Raw genomic sequence first — 24,739 nt, 5'->3', positions numbered from 1 at the left:
GAACTGTAAATTTTCACCACCTGGGCTTCTTTAATGTGCACTGATATTGCCCAGTACACGAGCACTTGTCTTTTTTTCACTTCCATCGAAAAGCTGTTGCCGCGGCTGGGATTACACCCAGCTCGTAGGGTTCAGCAGTCGAGTGCCTTAACTGAGCTACTGCAGACGGGCAGAACTCATTATCAATACACAGTGAAATGTGTAGAGCACACTTCATACAGACGTTTATTCAACCAAAAACGCACGTGCAGAGACCAAAAACAGCACCGCACAATTCATCCCCTCCCATCATTGCAGAGCCGGAATACAACTCGACACGCAATGCAAGAACAGAAAAAAATTTGTAATGAAATCTTAGAGTAACTAAAGCAAAATCCTGAAGAAATGCTTTTGTCACATGATTAATTATTTACTCCTATAAGGCAGCTCAGCAGTGCAATATATGTTCCTGAAAAACAATGGGCCATTTTTAAATGAGAACATGCACACTAGCACACAATTTCTGTGTAAGGCTTAAATTATTACGGAAGTAAAACCACTTGCCAGGCCAATGACACTTGAAACTAAACTTTTCTGATAAAGAGCACTGCTCTTATGAATAAATGATGCAGGCATCAAAGCTGAAATAATGTATTTCTTTTACAAATTAAGAGAGAGCAAAGAAAAATGACTAGAAACGTGCAGCAGATCTTGCACGTGACAATGGACTAGAAACAAGAAATCAGCTTATAAAATCATAAGAACGTATCAGGATGGCCAGCTTGTCGAATTTGGATTGCTATTTCCTAGGAAGATGTAAAACAATACAATACCAAAATGAGAGAAAAGTAACATGACTGTCACTTCTACACCCGACAAATGAACAGCAACAATAAGCAGAATTATGCTAATAAGTTCAGTAAGAACACTTCTGAAAAAGCTTTAAAGAGCTCCTTTGTTCATTTTTTTTTTTTATAGCATATGCTTGGTCAGAGCTTTAATGAAGACTTGAAGATTTCCAGCTCTGGGCAATACTCCAAACAGAAGAAACAAAAACTTGTCAGTTGAATACAATATGCAACCAGTTTACACGCATATTCCCAAAATCAGATCGAGGCCACAGCACTACACAAGAAAATTTTTCGGAAGTTTCATCACAGAACACTGCACAGAATGAAAATACATCAATACTTTAACATGCTCAGCAGAACTAAAAAAGTTAAATGCAGCAACTAAACCTTACTTACATAGCCATAGCAACACCTTCATGAGCTACATGCAGTCCAATGAGTTGGCTTTCTCAAGATGTCAGTCGAAAACTGCATTTACACAAACTGGCCTACTTCTTAGAGTAGGTGAATCATGAAAGTTCTTAATGGCTCACGGCAAGCACCATTTTTAAGAGTGCGCCCTTCAGTGAGCTGTACTTTGTTTCCTCCACAGCCACCCATGGTCACACAATACCATGCAACGTAAGGTGCATGCACGCCAGCTCTGTTTAGGTACAATAAAGCATACAAAATCCTCTGACTGTACAACAGTGAAAAAACTGGACAGCAATTTTGCTTTATTAACATTCACATGGGTTGGTGTGCGGCACCACCTGGCCACAGTTCCAAGGCTAGAGCTATATACGACATAACATTGGCAGGAGCCTTGCCAATGATGCTTTTCCAAACAGGGCAGTCACATGAAGTGAGCCTGCTGACAAGATCAGCAGAGATGGAAGTCTCATGTCTGCTGCTTGCTGTTACAACAAGGGTGCACCAACAAATACAAAAAAGAAAGTATGAAAGACCAGCTGCAAGAAACCAACACTGCCCTAAGGCTGGGCAGGTCGCACTCAACCAGGAATCTGAACTGCTCTCTTTAATGAACGCGATCAGAAATTTTGAGAGAAAGGTCGCTGACTGGCTCAAATGTCACAGGGTGGCTCCACAGTGCTGCCTTCGCACTCACAGACCTCGGAGTGAGTGCCTCACTTCGAAAAATTGCTCAGAGGCTTTCAACAGTTTCGGTCCTCTTCGACTGACTTTTTTCCAATGGCATCTGGGTTGGCCAGGGGGTCCAGATCAGCAAACAGGTTGAACCAGGCAGACATGTCCTTCTTGTCCTGCGACGACAAGCAACAAGTCAGGCACCCAACATAGCATATGCAAAACTCACTACACCCAAATTCCACATAATACAGTCAAACCTCATTATAACGAAGTCTCATTTTGCACGGAAATTCGTTCGTTATATCCGATATTCGTTGTAAAAGTACACACAAACTCCTACAAAAACATATTCTGTTCATAAACCCAAGTAAAGGCTACCCTAAAATGGAAAGAACAGAGCTGAAAAAAAAAGGCATTTTTTTTTTCTTTAAAGCGTGGTATAAGCACGCGAAACCTTACCTTTCATTTTGCACTGCCAAGCAAAAATGAGCACACAAATCGGGATTTAGGCCACGCAGAACTGATTTATTTAAAAAACGACGTAATCTTCATTTGGCGACACTTCATACTATTCGATAGAATAAATTTCTCAACGAAATCGACACTGTGCAGCGCTTTCCCAATGTCAGCTGATTTGGCCACAGGTAGGTTCTCAAGGTACCTTCTCAATTTCCTCGCCATATCGGCGGCCTCGGTGCTGCTGAGAGCTCGCTCTTCGCCTTCTTCTTCACTCTCATCGCTGCTCGTAGCATCATCTGTAGGAAGCAGCTGATCGACAATTTCTTGGTTGGTCAATTCGGGCGCCACAGCCAAGTTGTCATCGGCAGCAATAAAGTCCTCGAACGTAACATTCGGAACCGCCAGTTGACGCCATGTCGTCTCGTCGAAATTGTCCGCTTCACCTTCAGAATCGTGGGCGTCATTGGGTTCAGTCTCGCTGGTGGATGGGGCTAGGCCAGCATCAACAAAGCAATTTCTTACTGTCGACTGTGCCACTTCGTTCCATGCACCGTACAGCATGTCCAGCGTAGTTTTGAGGTTTATGGCCGTTGATATGCCCCTGCCTATGTTAAATACGAGCTGTGTAACCAATCGCTTTCGGTAGCAGCATTTTAGTGAGCGAATGATGCCCCTGTCTAATGGCTGCAGCACTGAGGTCGAGTTTGGCGGCAAAAAAACTAGGCGGACCGCTTCAAGTGGTACAGACACCTTATGGGCAGAGCAGTTGTCCAATATAAGGAGCACTTTCCTGCGCTGCTCTGCCATGTCTTTGTCGAAGGCCTTCAGCCATGCTTCAAAGAGTGACGACGTCATCCACGCCTTTTTGTTCGAGTGATAGTCCGCTTGGACACTCCGGGCGTTGCGCAGGCACCTGGGGCGAGCAGATTTACCAATAACAGTTAGCCGCCTTTTATCTGACCCATCCATGTTGACACAAACAACAACGGTGATGCTGTCTTTGCTTTTCTTGCATCCTCGGCACAGTTCGTTCTTCGCAACGAGTGACCTTTCCGGTAGCAGCTTAAAGAAAAGCGCAGTCTCGTCCACGTTGTAGACATCGCACATCTCGTAGCCATCCAGTTGCATGCGGAAGCTTTCTGCCCACTTCTCGCAGTTTTCCACATCGACGGCTGCTTCTTCGCCCGACAAGGTGTGGCAAACAATCTGGTGGCGGTCTTTAAATCACTGCAGCCAGCCACTGCTTGCATAGAAGTCATCGTGGCCTAAGACGCAAGCGAGACTTCTTGCCTTCATTTGAAGCACGGCACCAGACACAGGCAGGTTGCGCACTCTAACGTCCTTGAACCACGCGAACAAGGCATCTTCAACATCCTGGTGGTGACAATACCTGACGCACTTCCTGTCGTTCTTCACGGCGCCTGCAGAGTGCATGTTTTCTATCTTCTGCCTTGCGCTCAGTATGGTTGACAGAGTACTAGACGCAACGCCAAAGTCCGCGGCAATCTCTTTCTTCTTGCGCCCGCTGTCGACCGCCCTGAATATTTTTATCTTTGTTTCAAGAGAAACTGCTTTGCGTTTCGGCGCTGCCATGCTGCAAGACGACGGCACGACTTCGAGGAAAGTGAGCACACGCGCGGGTCGACAAAAAGTAGGGGCAGGGGCACGCGGGCGGTGGTTCGATCACGTGCAGGTCACATGCCAGGCAGCCATTCATGCTAGATTCACTCGCGGTCCCTAGATGGCGTGGCGTGCGAAAGCGCGGGTGATTCAAACACATTTTAGGTGGAGGCGACGTGGCGGTGGTTCGATCACGTGCTGGTCACATGCCAGGCAGCCGTTGATGCTAGATTCATTCGCGGTCCCTAGATGGCGTGGCGTGCGAAAGTGCGGGTGATTCAAACACATTTTAGGTGGAGGCGAAATTTAGCGTTTTGAAAAATTTTTTTTTTGTTTCTTTGCAGGTTTTGAGTCGTGTGAATACGAAATATGCTTCGTTATAACCGATTTAGTGTCAAATTTTCAGTTTTTCATTTCATTATGCAGATAGAACTCCCACAGAAATAAAGCACAGCCAACCAAACTTTGCTTTTACTTCGTTATATCCGATAATTCGCTGTATCAGTGTTCGTTATAACGAGGTTCGACTGTAATAGCAAATGCACCTGCTTATATCCCAAATAATTGTTCTGAACTATTGATGACCCTGCCAACTCCTTGTCCACCCATACATTAAGCACATTTCAGGGCAAAACACTGGTAGCAGATGTGTGGTTACAGGGAAATGCCAGACCGGCAGAAGCTGGCATTTCCCAGAAGTTGGCAAGTAAAATAGTCACTGCTGAATAGACGATACAATTATACTTGAAAGACCACAAGTATAAAAGTATAAAAAGCCACTGAGAAGAATGTGCCTATCAATGCAAGCAAAACGTGAAAAATGGTTGTTACATTATAAGCACCTCAAAATACAAATTTAGCCCACACTTACATATATATACATTACGATCTCATTCATACATTCTCATGAAAATTGAAAATTAAAACATTATCTGAAGATTGTATTATCCAAAAGAGGTCAACTCCATGAGGCCACGAATCGAACATACCGTATTTACTCGCATCTAACCCGCACCAAAAATTGAGAAAATGTGTTTAAAAAGTGGGGGTGCGGGTAATACGCGAATATTCCGGAGAAGGGGGGGTTCGGCGGGTCGGCTTCACGGCAACGCGCGGCCTGCCGTGCAGAGTCCGCATCCCCATCGACATCAACGACATCCTAGGCTAGGGGGCGCAAGCCACCGCCCGTTACAAAGGGCTAAGCCACTATCATCCATCCATCCATCCATCCATCCATCCATCCATCCATCCATCCATCCATCCATCCATCCATCCAGCCAACAAGAGGCCAACGCAGGTCATAGCCAGATCGCGGTGAAAGCTCGCCTCGCTGACAACGGCACAGACCTTGTCGTAATACCTGGCGGCATGACTTCCATGCTCCAACCATTCGACGTGTGCATCAATAAGCCTTTCAAGGCTCACGTGAGGCGGCTATATGCCCAGTGGATTGCCGACGGCCTTTACGCCCTTACGCCGACGGGATGCGTGCGAAGGCCAGATATTGCACTGCTGTGCCAGTGGATCGTAGATGCATGCGGGATGATCCTAGCCGACATGGTACGCAAGAGTTTCAAGAAGTGTGCCATAAGCAACAGCCTAGATGGTTCCGAAGATGATTAAGTCTTTGAGAGCGGCGATGATTGACAATTGAACGACAGCACTGACAACGTTGCGGCAGTCGTTTTCAAATATATTTGTTTTAAAAACTAAAATGGTGAATGCTTGCTCAGTTGTAACTTCCTAGTCCTCATTTTTTCAGGTAAGTGTGCGGGTTATACGCGAGGATATTTTTTTTTATTTCATGGGGTTCAAAGTCAGGGGTGCGGGTTATATGCAGGGGCGGGTTATACGCGAGTAAATACGGTAATTGGCACTGAAATTACTTTGATTACCGCACTTTGAATAACTTGCCATTTTGAACTGAACTTATTGTTTCTCAGTGTCCAGAAGTGTCTCTGAAACACCTAGAAATGAATCGTACAGTACAACCTCGATAATTCGAACTCGGTTAATTCGAAATCCCGGATAATTCGAAGGTTTTCTGCGGTCCCGTATTTTCCAATGTAAATTTGGGCGGATAATTCGAACAGGCGGCCTGCGCCAGCCCGGTTAATGCGAAAATTTGGACTGCTATGCGGCAATGCCTGATCCATGTTTCGCCGCAAACCCGGCGAAACGACGGCCCTACGGAGCCGCGAGGCAAAGCCACATAGTAATGGTGATGATTTATAGGCGAAGCGCCCCAGCCGGAGCCCTCTCTGCACAAAAATCGGTCCACAGTGCGCCTCGCGCACCGCCGAAACACGCGCCTGCAGAGGAGAAGACGTGCTTCACTGCAACACGGCGGGCATACTGGTTTTTATCACGTGACCTCGCCCCCACTCCATCCCTTGGTGTGCTTCGCCCACTCTTCCCCAGTGTCTCCGACGCTGCAAGTACGCCACCACCACCGCCGCGCCGGTCTCGCCTGCGCCATTTCTTTGTGTTGTGCGCTGTGGTTAGGGGTCGGCTACTGTGCCGTTTTTTTGGGCGGGACTGTGCAGAAGTGCTACACTTTGACGAGGCTGCACTTTTTTATAAGATGCTGCCAACAAAAACATTCGCAGTGACGAACACCGCCATCAAGGGTAGGAAACAGGCCAAGGACAGGATTACTGTGCTGTTCGGCGTAAACATGTGCGGTAAACACAAGCTGCCGCTACTGGTCGTCGGGAAGACGGGGAAGCCTCGCTGCTTCAAAAATGCGCGGCTGCCGCCAAAGGATGAACTCGTCTACAGGCACAATAAGAAAGCCTGGATGACAGGTGCAATATTTGAAGAGTACGTGCGGCAACTTGACCGCAAGTTCGCGGCCACGGGCAGGAATGTCCTATTTGTCGTCGACAACTGCCCGGCACATGGCGACATCCCACATCTCCAGGCCATCAGGATGGTATTTTTACCTCCGAACACCACTTCGATCTCACAGCCGATGGACCAAGGCGTCATTCACCACACTAGGAAGATTTATCGGTACCACCTGCTCAAGCGCATGCTTCTCTGCTACGACAATGGCAAGGAGTACTCCGACCTCCTCGGAGCCATATGCCTCATGGTGTACGCTTGGAAACAAGTGGAGCCCACGTTGATCAGGCGGTGTTTTGAACATGCTGGTTTTTCCAGTGAAAGCACTGTTGATGCCGATGCAGACCACCCATGTACTACTACTCTTGACGAAGAAGGAGCAGAGTATTGCGACCGCATCAATGCGCTCTGCGCAGAGGATGAGTCCAACGCAGTCGGCTTCGCCGAGTATATCAACAATGAGAGCGAAGAGCAGACTGGCTACTCTGACTTGGAGAGTGAGATCACTGCTGGTACGAACATGCGCGATGACAGCGACGATAGTGACGACACCGACGAGCCTCCCCGAGCACCTGCTCTTGGTGAAGTTATCGGATCGCTGAACGTTATCCGCAGTTTTGTTGAGTGCCGCGGTGGAAGTTCAGAGATGTTTCGTCTATTTGACCAACTCGAGAGCATGACCTTAGGAGCCGCAAACTACCGGACGCGGCAAACCAGCATCTCTGATTACTTTCAGTAGTAATTCAAAATATGCCGAATAAAGGTAACACGTTCCTGCAACGAATTTTTTTGCCTAAGTCTTATTTCTTGGTGTGTTCGGTTAATTCGAAAACCCGCTTAATTCGAAGATTTCTCGCGGTCCCGATGACTTCGAATAAACGAGGTTGTACTGTAGTTACATCGCTTAGCCCTGCACCCACGGCCGCTGTCATTTTCTTTCTTGGAGAGCAGAACTTGTCCAAAGATAAACAGATAAACATAGATGTCATCGGCGCACAGCATCTTGGTAGGCTGCCAAGGACTGCGACAGTGACGGCACAAAGAAGATTTGAAAAATTCGATAGAAGCACTTAACACTGCTAAGGTGTGATAACATGAAAGCATGAACACAACCACAAAGGCCACAGCCTCTTCACATTGCACCCTACAGCGCCGGCACAGCCACCCATCTCGTGTTTATGCAAGCATTTACACGCTGGAATCCCTAAGAACGCATACGTTTCTTTAAAACATTAAGACCAGGGAATCCCAGGTGCCCAGTGTTGAAGTTCGTGGGCCTTATCCACCCACGTGGGAAACTACTCTTCACTGCAAAAATGAAATCAACATTCACAATGATAACATTAGAGAAATTCTTCGTACACTTCCTCTTCCTGATAAATCTTTCACTACCACGCAAATATGCATTCTTAAACGCATACAACAAAAACCGGTTTCCATTGGGCGAACAAGAGCAAGAGCAACAAGCAGCCATAGCAGCGCACGAGAGCACTGGGGACGCGCGCTCTCGTCTCCTCAACGGAACATTCACGCTGCTCGGAGAGCAGCGTGAATGGGAGAGCGCGTGACGTCAGGCGTCATGTCATCAAACTTTTCCCGCGCTCGCGTTGCCCGTATCCACCGGCTGAATGCCACCGCTGCAGTCTTCCGCCATTTTTCTCGACCGTCCTGCCCGGGCTCCGGGCGAATAACCAGAAGTGACGTCATAAAGGTCACATAACTTCCTCCGTTCTCCCTGTACTCCGCCGCTGGCGACGGAGCACCGAGGACTGCTCTCGGCTGTTCTCGGGACCCCAAAAGAGCGCCTCCTCTGCCAATAGAACACAACGCTACTGCTCCTGTTCGACCACTAGTAGACGCCGAAACTCGCAAGAGAACTTTTAGTGCAGCTAAAAGTGCTCCTGTTCGCCGAATGGAAACCGGTATAAATACACTCCTTACTCCTGCCCGATTGTTTTTATACCGAATCAGACATTCCCCCGCATGCCCAAATTGTTCTGAACACTATGCAAACTTGGAACATTGCATGTTTCCATGCCCTATCGCAATTCAATCACCTCACTTTCTACACCCTTCTCCCCCAACGTGGCAGGCTTGGTTAGCCTCTGACCAGCTGAAAGATCAGTTGGCCTTGGTCACCCTGGCCCAGGACATTCTTGACGCTTAGTAATGCATTAAATAAAGTTCTTCAAAACATCACACGTCAACCCAGTGTTGCGACTGTAAGGGACATGCCTCTGCACGCGGAAGTGCCACGGCCTGTGGAGAATAGGTGGAAGACGCGACGTGTCAGCACCGGCCACTCGGAGATTAGAGTCATTCGACTCTTAACAGCTATGCACGGCTCGCTTGTCGGGCATCCCAGACTCCACATTCCCTTGCATGCATGCTTCGAAGGGCCACATCTCTCCCTTTCCATAACGCCCGCACTATTCGTGATGCTGCCGACAAACAGTTGGGTATTGGTACCGTTAAAGTGGCAGCACGTCAACGGCTGTTTCGATCAAAGGCACCAATAAAGTGATCACTTAAAAAAAAAAAAGGAGTTCATTACACAAGCAAATAGTACTGAAACATAGTCCATGGCGGTGCCGCTTGGAAAAAAATTTGGAACCAAGCGAGTTTAACGCGATAGCGTTAAAGGTCCTGTTACTCAGAAAATCCAGCGTCAGCATTGTGAGTGAAAAATCACTGGCATGGCGCCGATAGCCCATGTCATGGCCAGGCACTTATTCTTTGATTCTTAATGAGGCCATAAGATATCAGACAGTTGGGACGAGCTGTCGAGTTGCTCATTTGAGGTAGGTAGAATAAGAATCTATCTTCCAGTGCTCTTCATATATTTTCGCGATCGTAACATCGAAACCCACGAGAAAATGTGACTATTCGTATGAAAATTATTTGCCTCCATTATGCTTTGGCTGGGAATGAAAATAGATCATATTATGCTGAAAAAAAAAAAAATTACACAGAATCGTATCAATAAGATTTCACTACAGGAGCAGGAAACATTAATCCAGTGCTTTGAACCTGTTCTGCACCACCACTATGTATGTGCATCAATATCTCTTACCAATTCTGTGTGCCACCACTAATGCCCACCTCACTCACCTCTCAATAAGAATGTCTAACTCACATACTTACAGGATACTTTATCCTTGAGACCCTTTCAATTGGTTACCCTGCAACAAGGCAGGAATAAGTACCCCTACCTATGAACCTGCGAACTCACTTGAAAATTCCTCCTCTCCTAAAGAATATTCACCCGGAATTTCACTCAGACAGCCAAAAGCCTACACAAGTAATGCCACTCCAAACAAGACACTGTCTATGTCAATACGGCTGAAAATACGAAGTGCAATGCCTTCACATTAGTTACTATAAATTACTATAGGGTCAAGAGCCCATGGCCGGCTTGGTCGTTACCGACGGGCCGGAGTAAGCAGAGAAAGCAGTGATCATACTCGCAATAAGCTTAAACCTCAGCCTTGCATATTATTAGCGACTCGAAAACTGCAACAAAGAACTACAGCAAAGGGGGAATATCCCCCTATTGTACTGCAATCATTGCGTGCCGCTCGAACGATACACAGTTCCACACAGCTAATTTGGACATTAGCACATTTCTCTTTTCTGGAAAATGAGGCTGCCCACAATTTTGCTCGAGGATGCGTCAGCCAGGCAATGGGACAACCCTTCATGAGGTTGCTGAGGGACTGTATGGTTTCTTATCAAGAAATCACGCTACACTTCCGTCAAACATGTGCCCTATACCCATCAGGACACAAGTCTTGCAAAGGTACGGGAGGTCACCTGGTGAAAGTTACAAAAGCATTCCTCCCTGAATTCAGTTACTTATATCCATGAAACATTTCACAGGTGCAACAAAAGCAAAGCGGAGTGGTAGCCAAAGTAGCTAAAGCTAGAGTTACTATATAGGCTTTGCCAGCGTTCCGTTCCGCATTCCCTTTCTTTTGCCGCCAAGCAACCATGTAGCCCCGTGAAGCCAACCCGACAGGCACTCTGGCTGCATTGCATCACCTGTCGTGGGAACGATGTTCCGCGCTGTGTGCGGGCTGTAGCGACGATGACTTATTTTGATTAGGGCAGCCAAAGTAATCACTAAAAATAACAGCTTGAGGGGCAAGTTGTTGCTGCATAGTAGCCAGAAATGTGGCGCAACAAACACAATCACATGAGAAGAAACATGCCTGGTGCACCTGTGTTGTATTTCTTCTCATGTGATTGTGTTTGTTGCGCCCCATTTCTGGGTACAAAGTAATCACTTCTCGACTGCTTTCCAGTCTCGCTGCTCGACTCTTGCAAAGACGACGTATGGCTTTACTGCACAACTTGGTTGCTTATGCAGCACCTTTGCGCAACCCTGGCAACGCCTATATAGTAACTCTGGCTAAAACTCCATGCCAGCACGCTCTATCAGCAGATGCGCATCAGCGAACGAGGATGCATCGGCACATCCGGCGGACACATCTTGACTACTAGGTGGTTTTCGCCTTATTGCTGACACGAGCTAAACCCTGCTGCTGCCATCACTGCTCACCAGGACAACACATCTAATACATGCACGCTATTCCTTTTCATGTGTTCCCTTGGGCCAAGTAAAATTTTTATCGCACTCCTAAAACGATGTATGAGAATTTATACTCTTTAAATCAGGGGACACATGTGTGAAAGCTTGACCGGCGTGCCGCAGCAAACGTCGCTTGCGAACTGCCGCCGCAGTGCAATCAGGGACACACGAAGCACCTTGCATACGGCAAGCGAATTCTCTCAAGCTCTGCCCACAGCCCATGTCACCGCAAAGCAGGGTCTGAGCACTGCTTGGCTTGATGAACTTCACGCTCGTACAAGAAAAAGATAAAACAGCGATGTTATCAGAAGGATTGCCAGCTATACTCATGCAACAACAGTATGTCTAACATGTACAAGGCTTTCGGCCACGGTGCCACCCGCGGCGCGCCGGGCGACGAAATGCACTGATCTGTGCCTGCCCTAGTCGTCGCTAGGCCTAGCCGGTTTCGCATCACAAAAGGCAGCGGACCGTGCTTCAGAACAGGCTAACGCTGTAATAAAGGATCGAATTTCCTCACCGATATACGGGGAAGGCTACTTAATAATAAAATGAACATACGCCTTCAGCAGCAAAACGAGCAGATTTGGCAATCGCACCGGGCAGGAGCAGCTAAGTGGTTGTGTGAAAAAACTAGCTGGTGTCGTCGTTATCACTCGTAATGGCACTTCAGTGTTGGCCTACAATCTTCACAATTTATTCGTCATTGACAGTCCTGTATCCAGTGACTTTTTAATTACAAGAAGAAACAATACGAAAGCATTTTTTAGATGCCAGCGGCCGGCCCAAGCTGTGTTGACTCGCAGCGCTGCTGCGCTGGCGCAGCCAGGTCGCCCGCTCAGCAGCACCAGCAGCACCACGACAGCCAAGCCGCTCCACCCTACAGCCCTCCTACGTCACCGTGACGTTAGCACTCTTTGCGCTCGCATTGGCTGTTGCAGTCCGCCGCTGCGCTTGCCGCACGTAGCCAGTCGTTGACATCTAATCTGCTGGACGCTGGCGAAGGGCTGCGATCTGCTGTTGCGACGATGTTCACAGCGGCGCGCTGTAGCTAATCACACTCGCTTTTGCACATGTGTCCCCGGCTTAACGCACAAATTCGAAGCCAAGTTAACCACGGTGGTCCTGCAGACAAGAACTGTGCAAAACGCCCTGCGATAAAAACGCAGGGCACAGCCTTGCAGGCTGAAAGTGGCTCATACATAAGGCATAAAAGTACATCGTGGAAGTGTGCGTAACAATGCTTATATTTTATAGTCCACTTACTAGCAGACTTCATATTTTGAAATAACAGCGACATCTAAGGTTATATCTGCTTGAAGAACCAGTGCACAGTGCCATCCAATTCAAAAGAACTATGGATCAGCGTGGTGAAATTTTCTCAACATTGAACACAATGGTGCCGTTTATAAGCATAACCAAACTTTTTTGCTTTTACGACAGTAAATTCTGGAATATAAAAACACAGCTGCATTGATGTTCTCAACAGTGGGGTGGCTTGTGCACCATAGGTTGAAAGGCATCTCAGCACCCAAGTCCACCATTCATGTTTTCATTCCAGTGGTGTACATTTCAGAGCACTATTTTTCAAGCTAACAGCTGAGGGGAATAAGTAATGTTTGACGGTAAGGCAGTCCATCAGGTGTTTGCAGACACAGTTTGGGGGAAATACTGAGCAGCAGTGTTGTGCCGAGTGCCATGGCAAAATTTAACGGTGTCACTGTCTGAATGGAGGCACATGTATCCTTGTTTTATACTTGGTGTGATCAGATTTAGTGAAGCAGAGTCTATGGTATGAATAGAAACCGCAGCACCAATCATGCCTACAGCCCAGATGGTGGATGAAGAAACACTGACTCTCTGACTGGACAAATTCTACACAACACGGAATTAATTGGCCGTTTTCTACACAAAAGCAACAAACCCTGAGTCAAAGAAACAATAGTTACAGGATTGGAAACTGGTACTGGTAGGCTTTGCGTCTCAGTCATATGTACACAGATTGCTTCTCTATCTGAGCTAAACAAACATATAAATTTTCCCTGAGTAACACAAGCTCAATAACTAAAAACCTGCAAGGTATCAGCAACAACTCTGCCTCAATATCAACAGTGGGGAACTAGCAGTTATTTGGACAAGCAGCCCAACAAAGCTGGCCTGCTTGGGTACTTGAGAGGGCCATGCACATGGGGTAGAACTTTATGGAGTTCTCGTGAGCAAGACAGCTTATGATGTAAGTCCATCAAGCATAGAACGCACCTTTTTGAGAGACGGTCTGCTCATGGGCCCTGGTGCTGGCGATATTTTCTGAGGAGTCGTCGCAGCGGGTCCCTGACACACGGGCTTAATTGGCTCCAGGCTCTGGACCAGGGAACCAGGTGGCCCTGCACATTCAGTCAGACACTGCTCACAACCATGGCTGAAAAGGTGTGCACTTCTGCTGGAATAACACAGAACTCATGAAAGGCAGAGAGCGACAATTTGGCCAGTATGGTATAGTAAAACCTCGTGAACTTTAAGTCATTGTGACAGCAAGAAATATTTTAATTAACTGAGCAAAAAAAAAAAATAATGGGAGCCAGGCAAAAAAATTTCACTTAGCAGTATATTATCTTTGTTGGATGAGCGTTCCAATTATGATATATCTCGGCATAAAAGTCCACACTACAGCTTCTACAATTTTTTTTTATAAGGAAAAAGCTCTTTTCCCAAATTGACATATACTACCCAGCTGTGGTATTGAGAAACACAGTAAAACCATAGAAAACCTCATTTTTTTTTTTTCATAAAGTTCAAAAACATCGATTTTAGTATAGGTCAAGACTTCTCTCGTCCTGTCCGAAATGCATGGAAGCAACTTACTGCGTTTGCGAAAAACAAAACCGGAACTTTTTCCTTACGATATAAAACACTGCACACGAGACCAAAGCGCTATGTTTTTGACGAACAATCTCAAGCCATGAAAGAAGTCTTGTAGGAACCATTTCGCCACCCGAAAGTGCGCAATCAGCCAGGAACAAACACTCGAAACAACCTTTCATTCTCGATAATCTACGCAAATGCTCGCAGCTTTCTTCCTAAGCGCAAAGCCTTGTCAACATACTAATCGTAACCGAAATGTGGCTCACACAAGACATTGCAGATAGTGAAGTTCTAGACGACATGCCCGACTTTAACCTATATCGAAACGATCGTAAAGGTGCATGAGGAGGAGGTGTTTTTATCTGCATTAACAAACAAATATAATGTTCAACTGTAGCAACCAGTTCTAACCTGGAACTAGCATGACTCAAGTGCAGCGCGCCAAACGAAACCGTCCTTCTTAGCACCTGTTATAGGGTCCCAAGCAGTAAACCAGGGTTCACCGAAAAACTAAACGACGCACTTGTACAAGTTACTGCCAAGTATCCTAACGTGAAAATTCTTCTGTTTGAGAACTTTTAACTTTCCGTGTATTGATTGGCAAAATGTAGGACCACTGACAACTGGAAACTGAAACTTATCAGAAAGTTACTAACATCTCTGATCAATAGCTCTACAGCATGACCTAACCCCAATACAAGAATGGTGCGATTGCTGGTTAATGACTAAACATCAGGAAGTGCAAACTCATCTCTTTTACTCATCAGCATAACCCACTTCTTTTTTCATATGAAGTTGCTAACTCTTCCACAGAATGCGTCAAATCATGTAAGTATCTTGGAATCACCCTGTGCAGCGATCTTTCTTGGTGCACATACATAACTATCATCATACTTGCAAACAGGTCTTTCAGCTTCATAAAACGTCACCTACGTCATGCACCCCAACATGTAAAACATCTGTCATATACAACACTGATCAGATGAGAACTTGAGTATGCCAGTCCGACATGGAACCCATCTCAGATATACCTAACAAATGCGCTCAAATCCGTTCAAAACCGCGCCATCCGTTTCGAACATTATGCATACTCATATTCCATCAGCGTCTCATCTCTAAAAAAAAATTCCAGCCTTGAAAACCTTTCACTTTGCCACTGCATTGCCAGTCTTTGTTTGCTGCACAACATTCTGAACAATTCACTAAATCAGGCACCTTACATTGTGCATCGCATCCATTTATCTCATCACGCTTCGCATCCGTTTCAGATAACTCGGCCTGTTGCTCGTACAAAAACTTTTTCAGAATTTTTTCCCCGAGCAACTGTGGACTGGAATGCTCTTCCCCACATAGTCGCTGCCCTCTCATGCCAACCTTCATTTCTTGTGGCCATAAGAATTAATTTTCAAACACAATGACCTGTGCTTGTATTTTTTCATGTCTGTAATCCCAACCCCTATGTAATGCCTCCAGAGAGAGGTGTTTAAGGAAATAAAGTGATCTGATGATAAAGTATTTCTCAACAGTACACAGAGTGCAAACCCTTACTCCAGGAACACAGTGTAGTAACTCTATGCAACTCTATGGACTTGACTGTTGCATCGCCAGCATCGCTCAGGTGCCATGCAGTGGCAATATGAGCACAACATCAACTAAGATGTTAAAGCTATAGCAGAATATTAAGGAAGCTTTAAGATAAGCTTAATAAACCAACTAATGCAAACTGGCGATATCTATTGCAGACATCAAGAACCATTCTTGCCTGTAGCACCGCTGCTGATAGCAGCACCACTAAATGTATAGTGGAGTGGTGCCTTCGGTTGCGAGAGATTTCTTTTTTGAAAGCATTTTTAAGAGCGGATAAAACAAGATAATAAATGTGCGTGCAAAAGTAGGCTACTTTAAGTTCATATGAACAAAAATACCTGTCTATGTGACTCTTCTGGCATAGTCGTGAAACATAGTATACCCACTTCAGACACTCCGGGCAGCTACCATGTTAGTCACAATGAGAGGACAAAGCATGGTTCTACTCTGTCCAGACCTGACTTCCTTGGCTAGTTTAAAATATAAATTCCTGCCCAAACCAAGAGTTCTGCTCTCATTATTGCCAACAAATGGTGAGCTCTTTACACTAGTCTTTAACAGTAGACTGTCCCTTTAAAATCAAGTGTCCCTCCAATTTCAGTTGTGCCACTAATGTTCGATGAATTCACTGAGAATGCTGAATATGCAGTCTTCTTTTATCATAGCTGATGACGCTGTATTCTGTCCGTACTCATTTCATTCTGCTGTCTCAGCATATTGTAGTGGTTCTAAATAGGTCACCAACAAAACTGTAATCATCAAGTGGCACTTACTCCTTCTCCACCCCCTTTTGTACTAATGCATAGAGAAAATAAAAAATTAGGGGTGTGTGAATACTGAAATTTTCAAATACTACAAAACGAATATGAATGTGGGAAAAAAATGCCTTTGAATATCGAATCTCTGATCAGTGAAAAGAAAGCCGAAAATTCAAGAGTAGCAAGCACTGCTCCTCTCTATATCAGAATTCACATGATATTTGTAAATAAAATTAAACTACAACTAAACAGAAGTGTATACCCTACTGAAATATCCAGTGTAAATTTTACACAAGATTCCATCCACCAGTATTTTTTTAGAGGAAGGACCTGCATGAAACCGGATGGAGCTGTCATGATGCTGCTGATTAGAGCAAACTCTTGCCAATCTGACCTTTAACCTAGGAGAAGCGCCCGAATTGATTGAAAGCCAGAATTATCAAATGGGCCAGAAAGCCACTGAAAATCGTCTGCATCACAGTAATTTTATATGATGAACACCTGTACAATAGATGTCTTCATTTGAGAAACCAAACTAAGAATGACATTTTTTCCCGGTTTCGTGAAATGCTTCGATTGCACACACTCTCGGGAAGGCCCTCTTCACAAAAGGGAAGGTTCCTCTTCACAAAACGGCCCCATCGCATTTTAAAGCTGCTTCACTGCACAGCCCACGCGGTCTAGTATAGCGGTGAAGCACGCAGTGCGGGGAAATACAGTGAATTTTCAGTCTATTCCGTAACTTTCAAATATTTGGAAATCACGAATATCAGTTTTTCAAATATGAATCGAATAACGAACATATTTGATTCATATTCAAAATCTCTGATATTTGCACACTTTTAAAAAAATAATTTCCTGCAAGTGTTGAATTTTCAAATTGCCAAAACATCAGGTACAGCCTTAGTCAAAAGTGTAGAGCCCAGGGGGTCTGTTTTTGAGCTGTGTAGTGGCACTGATTTAGCATTAGTGGGGATCTTTTCCATTGGAGAGGGAGGACAAAATATCTTCTTACCATCACAAGATTTGGAACACTGGAATTGCATTACAAGCCGCACGAAGTGGCTCAGAAGCAGACCCCATGCACTGATTTAGCATTACTGGGGGTCTTTTCCATTGGAGAGGGAGGACAAAATATCTTCTTACCATAACAAGATTTGGAACACTGGAATTGCATTACAAGCCGCACGAAGTGGCTCAGAAGCAGACCCCATGCACTGATTTAGCATTAGTGGGGGTCTTTTCCATTGGAGAGGGAGGACAAAATATCTTCTTACCATCACAAGATTTGGAACACTGGAATTGCATTACAAGCCGCACGAAGTGGCTCAGAAGCAGACCCCATGGGCTCTACACTTTTGACAAAGACTGTATGTACTCAGCAACCAGAATTTTTTCTTTTTTCATGGTCCCTCATGACGGTCGTAAAACGAGTTTATAAGCAAGATCCATTCTGACAAAGTGAAGAAGCAACAGTTAGTTTTCCTTTGATTATGTAAGACTGACCCAGTGTTAGAATAAAAAGTAACATTTGCCAAAAATAGTGCTACGTTTGCACTGCAAGCAAGGAAGAGGAAACAAACAATTACAACGAATGCAAAAACAAAGATGTAGCTCCTGTACTCAAAATCAGAGGCACAATGCTATGACCAATGCACAAGTGTTACACACACACACAAAAAAAAGTCTGCATGACCAACAAGGAATGGCCCTTTACCCTGGCTATTGAGAGCCCCAATGCCATCTTCTAGGTCAAGCAGCTGAGATGGCAGAAACTGTGATGGGGCATCACCAGCTGGAGCCGGCTGTGGTGAGGCAGCCGCTGCAGTTGATGGGTCAGGCTGGGTGTCCTGCTTGCCGAGCAGTGAGCCACCAAAGGAGAGGCTTTTCTGGGGACTGGGAGGCAGGTGGCCAAAGGCGGTCTGCCACTGTTGAGCGAAGCTGTCCTCGGGTGCCCCTGCCTCAAAGGGGGTTGGGTAGACAGACTCGGATGAGGCCAAGATCTCCGAGAGCAGTGTCATGTCATCCTTCTCTAGGTCACTGATCTCGGGATTGTGGGTGAGCAGGTCCTCACGCCCTGTGTGCACACACGTCGCCATTTTGTCACTTCCCCCTCTGATGCTTTCAGCCACTTGTCACACCGCCACACTATTGTTCACAATTAAAAAAGATGATGCAGCAGAGCAACCTGCGGTACCTCTATGTTACCAGCTAGCCTGCATACAGCAGCAAGGCCTGAAAATCCCCCCCTTTTGTCATGATTTCTTTTAAGTGAAAATGCTACCCATGTTACAAGACGCATCAGAACGGTGGAGTTCTGGCTTAATTTAGACCCATCTGGTTTGGTTTGGTTTAGTTTGTGGGGTTTAACGTCCCAAAGCAACTCAAGCTATGAGAGACGCCGTAGTGGAGGACTCCGGAAATTTCGACCACCTGGGGTTCTTTAATGTGCACTGACATCACACAGCACATGGGCGCCTTGCTTTTCGCCTCCATCGAAAAGCTGCCGTCGAGGCCGGGATTCGATCCCGCGTCCTTGGGAACAGTAGTCGAGCGCCGTAACCACTGCGCCACCCCAGCGGGGTTTAGACATATCTGGGTCTAACATACATTGAAACCTCAGTGCAGCATTGCTTTGCAAAATTCTGGGGAAAAAAGGTATGTGAGCACTGCCAAAGGATGTCACCTTGTTCTACCTCACCATCGCCACCCCTCCCTTTTACTTTTCATTACACTTCATTTGCAGGCAGCAGAAAATGCACAGATGTGGAAGTTTTTCCCAAATAACTAACAAAAGAATCTGTCGTAATTATTACTTTTGCTATTAAAAAATTTGCTTTCTTGCCACTATAGTCAGCCCTGCCTTCAATACTGAAGCTCGCATATCCACTGCTTGCTTTAACGTTGATGATGTCACCAGTCACAACTGCCAATGGTTAAATCTCTAGTTTCATGCAATGCAAGCATTTGTCAAAGACTTGTATTAGCAGACACATTCTCATTTTTGGATACTGTCTTTACAGACACCAGCAGAAATGACCGAACAGTACAAAAACAACTATCTGCATGAACATAACGTAAAGTTTAAAAGAAATATAGTTGAAACCCTTCATAAGAGACATGCACTGGAGAGCAGTTTTTGTCTCTTATATAAGAGGTCCCTTATAAGCAGGGTACCTCATTCCCATTTTCTAACCAGACCTCATTTCGACGTAGGCATCCTACGGCTAAAATATGCAAAAAAGAAGGGTATATCATGTATCAAAAACATTATTACAGCTTTCATTTACATACTGCATTTCCTTGATGGACAACACCACTGACCACACCTCAAACTTTCTTACATTTACTTACTGCTGAAATAGTTGTAAACCTCTGTCAGCTTCATGGCTGCTTTGATGCTGTTCAACAGAGCCTCTCCCAGCTTGAAAATAAGGCCAAGAGCCTCATGGCTGGTGTGCCAAAGTTGTATATGTTGGCAAACTATGTCTGCAGCGACTGCAAAGTGCAATCGCGATGTGGCATAGCACCGCAACTACCGATTCAAAACTAAGTTATGTGTCTGGTAACACTACAAAAATTCAAGTCAAAAAAGTGCCATGAAATCGTAAAAGTAACCAGCTTACCGTCGAGGTGCCAGAAGGGCCCAAAACTATAAAACACCACTAGCAGAAATATCCCTCAGAAATTTAGAGTAACAGCGGCTGTGAATAACAAGTCTGTAAATGTCGCTACTCAGATGAAAAATAAATGAAAAGCAAGCGAGCCGTTTCTGAGTGGAGTTGAAACTGGTTGAATAGCAAACAGAGCAGTTTATTTGTCCCCGCCAGAGCACAACCTCTTCTGTTTTTATGTCATTTGTTTTGGTCTTGGCTTGGTTATGTCTCGCTTTCTAGGCAAGCTTGTTTATGTCAGCGGCATCAGCTGTGCACTTTCTTTGCATTTACCAGACAGATTTGTCACTCATACTGCAATGCAATGTAATAGACAATTTTCACTATATTCTTCCGACTTGTGGACACAACACCTATGGTAATTCGTGATAGGAAGCTCTACTAGTTATAGAACCCAATGAGCGCTCCCAATATGTTCGCTCAGATGCTTGCATATGCAGTCGCACTAGTGCTTTTCGTGGCAAGAGTGAAGAGCTTCTCTACATTACATTCCCACTGCAGGGGCTTCTTTTAGTTACTGCATAGCTGATTGACCTGCTCTTTGTTTTTGAAGTTATAATTAATAATGACGGCACAGGTGTCTCCTTTTGTTTTGTTTTCACTGTAGCTGCTACTGATACCTGGCGGTGGATGGTGCCGCATCTAATGTTAAAATGTCTGTTACAAGCAAGACTGAGTACCAAACTTTAAGGCTAATTTGTCCTTTATACCGATTGTCTTCTACGTCCAATGTCTGTTAAAGAAGAGGCCCAATTAATGAAAGTCATAGGGCGGCCAACCATTTGGATGAATGGCGTCTCTTATAAGCGATTGTCTGTTACATCCATGCCTCTTATAATGGGGTTCAGCTGCATTACAGTTATAAGGTAACTTCAAGTTGGTAATATCAAGCCCATTCCCAAAACATGGAAGCAACAGATACATCGATGCTATAAAGCTTTAGATGCAGGCACTGCAAGTTGGCAAAGCAAAATCACCCAAATGCCAACACTACGTTTACAAAATCGCGGATGCTGCAGCAGACTATGAGCGAAAAAAAAAAAAAAAAAAAGAAAAAAAAAGAAAAGAAAAAAAAAGAAAAAAAAAAAAAGCTTAGCGCCCATAGAAATGCATGGCAGTAAAAGTTTTCAAAGTAGTTTTTCGATTTCACAGTGCTCCAATAATGTCGTCCCTTGGTGAAGAGCAACCCTGAATACCCTAGAACAGGTGGTCAATGTATAAAGCGTCGTTTCAAAGGTGAAGTATTTTTAAAATGCTGCCCGACATACCCTATTTACTCGCGTGATGAACTCGCCCACGTTTGTTGCTGAGAGTTAAAAAAAAAAGAAAATAGCTTTGGTCGTTTAGGGTGTCCCTGTCACAAACCACAGCACATTTTTTGACAGCGTGCCAAGATTCTGCGCAACAATAACATCACGGCCTGATTCACCTTCTAAAGCTCATGTCAAGGGGGGGGGGGACTTGCATGACGAACTTGGCAGAGTGCCACTGCGCGCCCTTGATGGGAGTGATGGTGGTGGCTTGTTTGCTGCGCTGCCCAAGCTGAAGCGCGTCAAGTTGAAGAAGGTTAATGTTCATTGTGACCGCCCTATCATGCCTGGATTGGGGCCAGCGCTGTCTACTGCCACAAAATCATTGGAACATGTGATGGCAGCCAACATCTTTTGAAGGAAACGATGCTAAAAACCAGCGTCATGATAGTGGGTGGCTGACCGCGCGTGCTTTCGTTGATGACTGGTGAATAGATGGATGAACTGAAGAGGACGGACGGACCATGAAATTTCGATGCTCGCAACAAATCTGTAAACTTTTTTTCCCTGCATAATGAACCCTCCTACTAAAGTGATGTCAATTTTTCTTGAAAAAATGCGGGGTCATTAGGTGAGCACACGGTAAGTGGGTATGAGTCAGGAGCAAGAACCATAGAAACGTGTAAGCAAAATTTATCGAAATATTTTTCTAATTTCCCCAAGCACCAATGCAAACAGCCGGTCGTTAAATGTTGGCAAGTGGTTTGAAGAGTGTGACAAAGTATGGTATGTCATTTAAAAGGCAGTCTATTAATAAAGTGCTCCGATAAACGTACGTTGTGAAGCCGAAGATATGCCCAAAGGTTCATTATCTATCCACAGGACATTGCTCCGGATCACTCAACCTTCTTGCATAGTTTGACATTCCGCCATATGCGCTAGATTTACTTACTATAATACTTTGGCTCAAACTATACAGTCTAGAGTGCACTGAAACTAAAAACCAGTTATCAAACACTATGGCATGGAAATGAAGGAGAACCATGCACTGCCTATGTGTGCGAACATGGTGTTGGTCATCTGCTACTGCGTGTGATTCGTTGATCCTTTGTTGTGCTGCACAAGGACAGTGCTCAATTTAAATCTTTGTATCGTTGGAATGGCAGTATTTCAGGAAATGTAGTGTGTAGTGTAAGTGTGTGTACTAAAAATCAGTCGCCTTTCAAATTACAAAGTGCACTGCATCACATTGTTCTTCAAAGCACTCGCCAACTCTAAATGACCAGCCACTTATATTTCGTCTCTATAAAACGAAAGAAATATCTGAGCAAGTTTTGCTTACATGAGTCATTGGGTTGTGCCCGATTCTTACACCTATACGTTTCACACCGTTTTAAAATGCTCAGCCTTTGAAATGACACCTCATACTTCTGTAATCTGTTCCAGGATGTTGGCAGTTGCTTATCATTAAGAAACATCATCATATGCACAATGTAAAACCAGATATAAGTGCTTTCAAAACTTTCACTTCCATGTATTCCTACAGATGCCGAGCCTACTTTCCACCGCCAGTTAGCCCAGACAGGCAACAATGGCACCACCGCATCTCGCTTACGCCATAGATCGATGTTGGTCTATACATCAATGCATGCAGCCTCCCACAAAACAGCAGCCATCACCACTGTGCCGTTGCTACTTGGTATTTTTCGCGCTGCTCAGTTCTGCACTTGCACCTCTTTCTTGGTGGTCTGTACCACATTCTTTCCATATCTATAACACCCCTTCTGCACATGCTCGCCGCAAAATTTGTACCAAAGTTATTAAAAAGCTGGCTTCACCTAGTGGCTCATTAGTCTAATGGCAAAGGTCACTTTAGCTGCACTGAAGATCTTACAGCTTTAGATAGCTCAGGCTAGATATATAATATGGTTATGAATATAGTGTGAGGTGCATTCTGAAGCATTGTTTGGTGCCTCCTCCAGAATAGCAAAATTTTAAGTTTTGTGCCACTGAAAGTTAGGGGCCTCTCCAATAGCAGAAGGAGCAAATATTGAATGTAGAAAACAATCATTACAAAATACACCTCTGAACCGCTGCAAGCGACAGCAATGTACCCCTTTGGTGGCTCAGCCGTTCTTACAGTGCTACTGTAAAAAAAGGAATAGCTGGTGTCATGCAGCCAGAAGCTGAGAAAGAGGAAGTAAAAAGGCCAGCAAGCAGTGCAGCCAGAGTGCTCACAGAGGGGCGACTTGCCAGTGTCACGCAGCGCAGCTGAGGCTAATTGGGGCCTCTCCTCAGACACAGAGTCATCCAGGCTGAGCAGTGGCACATCATCCAGGCTACTCTGAGACTTGGAGTCAGTTTGCGACTCCAACCGTGGGCCTTCCTTGCCAGCTGTCCCACCTGAAGCTGTTGAGCCACCATCCTCACTTTGCTGTGGCTTGTCCTTTTTCTTGCGTTTTTTCTCCTTGGCATCTCGCTTGCCTTCCTCATCATGGTACTCAGATTCGAAGAACAGCATCCTGCACCATTGCATCCTCGCGGTGAAGGCTCGCCACTTTGCTCTGGAAGCACACCTTAACCTGTGCAACTGTGTGCGCTTGCCACTAAGTGACAGGTTTAAAAGATCGACAGGGAGTAGTAGCAGTATGCCGTTATTCATTATAAAAAGAAAGGAGAAGATTTTTGCCAGCTGTGGCATTTGCTATCGAATACTGAAGCATCTGAGCTGCAGTCAGCAGAACTAAAGGGACAGTAAGTGAACAGTAAGAGGAAACTAAAAAAGGCAGTGATAGGGAGAAAGGAGTGGGGTAGGGGCATAACAAATGACCCTAATAATAATGATGGGAAACTGTACGTGAGCCTGATGCCCGACACCCACCCGTGATTGTCTCAGCCCGGCACAGCTTGTCACTACAGGCAGGCGTCCACTGACTGTGCAGCACCCGCACAACACTTAAGAGTATGGGTGAACGGGTGCGTAGAAATATGCCAAGGCAGCACTTTGAGGGTACTTCCGTTGAAAAATAAAACTCAGACCACCGTTTGTGATTTCGCTATCACCTCAAGAAGTGTGCACTTATCTCTGAGTGTTCTCTCGTTGCAATTTAGGGAACATATTTATTGCATAATTAGGGAAGAGATCTGTTCAGGTTCTGCACTAACCATAATG

General features: G+C 45.3%; 1 protein-coding gene across 8 annotated transcripts in view; it reads right to left on the bottom strand.

The window, feature by feature from the left end:
* Positions 1–202: 202 nt before the first annotated feature.
* The window catches only part of ICA69 (islet cell autoantigen 1-like protein), a 40,670-nt gene continuing 16,133 nt past the window's right edge, over positions 203–24,739 (bottom strand). For 6 of the 8 annotated variants that reach the window (XM_084591350.1, XM_084591356.1, XM_084591353.1 and 3 more), the window contains 4 exons: positions 23,806–24,089; positions 18,361–18,720; positions 13,696–13,820; positions 203–2,092 (listed from right to left, as the gene is read on the bottom strand). In XM_084591350.1, coding sequence (XP_084447476.1) covers positions 1,985–2,092; positions 13,696–13,820; positions 18,361–18,720; positions 23,806–24,089 — 877 coding nt within the window. In that variant the 3' untranslated portion in view covers positions 203–1,984. Of the gene's footprint in view, positions 2,093–9,989; positions 10,028–13,695; positions 13,821–18,360; positions 18,721–23,805; positions 24,090–24,739 lie in introns of all 8 variants that reach the window. The other 2 variants (XM_084591358.1, XM_084591355.1) reach the window with 2 other exon arrangements.

This window comes from Amblyomma maculatum, chromosome 1 (genome assembly GCF_055883805.1).
Source record: "Amblyomma maculatum isolate TAMU_Amacu chromosome 1, ASM5588380v1, whole genome shotgun sequence".
In the NCBI taxonomy this organism is placed as follows: Eukaryota; Metazoa; Arthropoda; class Arachnida; order Ixodida; family Ixodidae; genus Amblyomma; species Amblyomma maculatum.
This window is presented reverse-complemented; position numbering and strand designations above follow the sequence as displayed.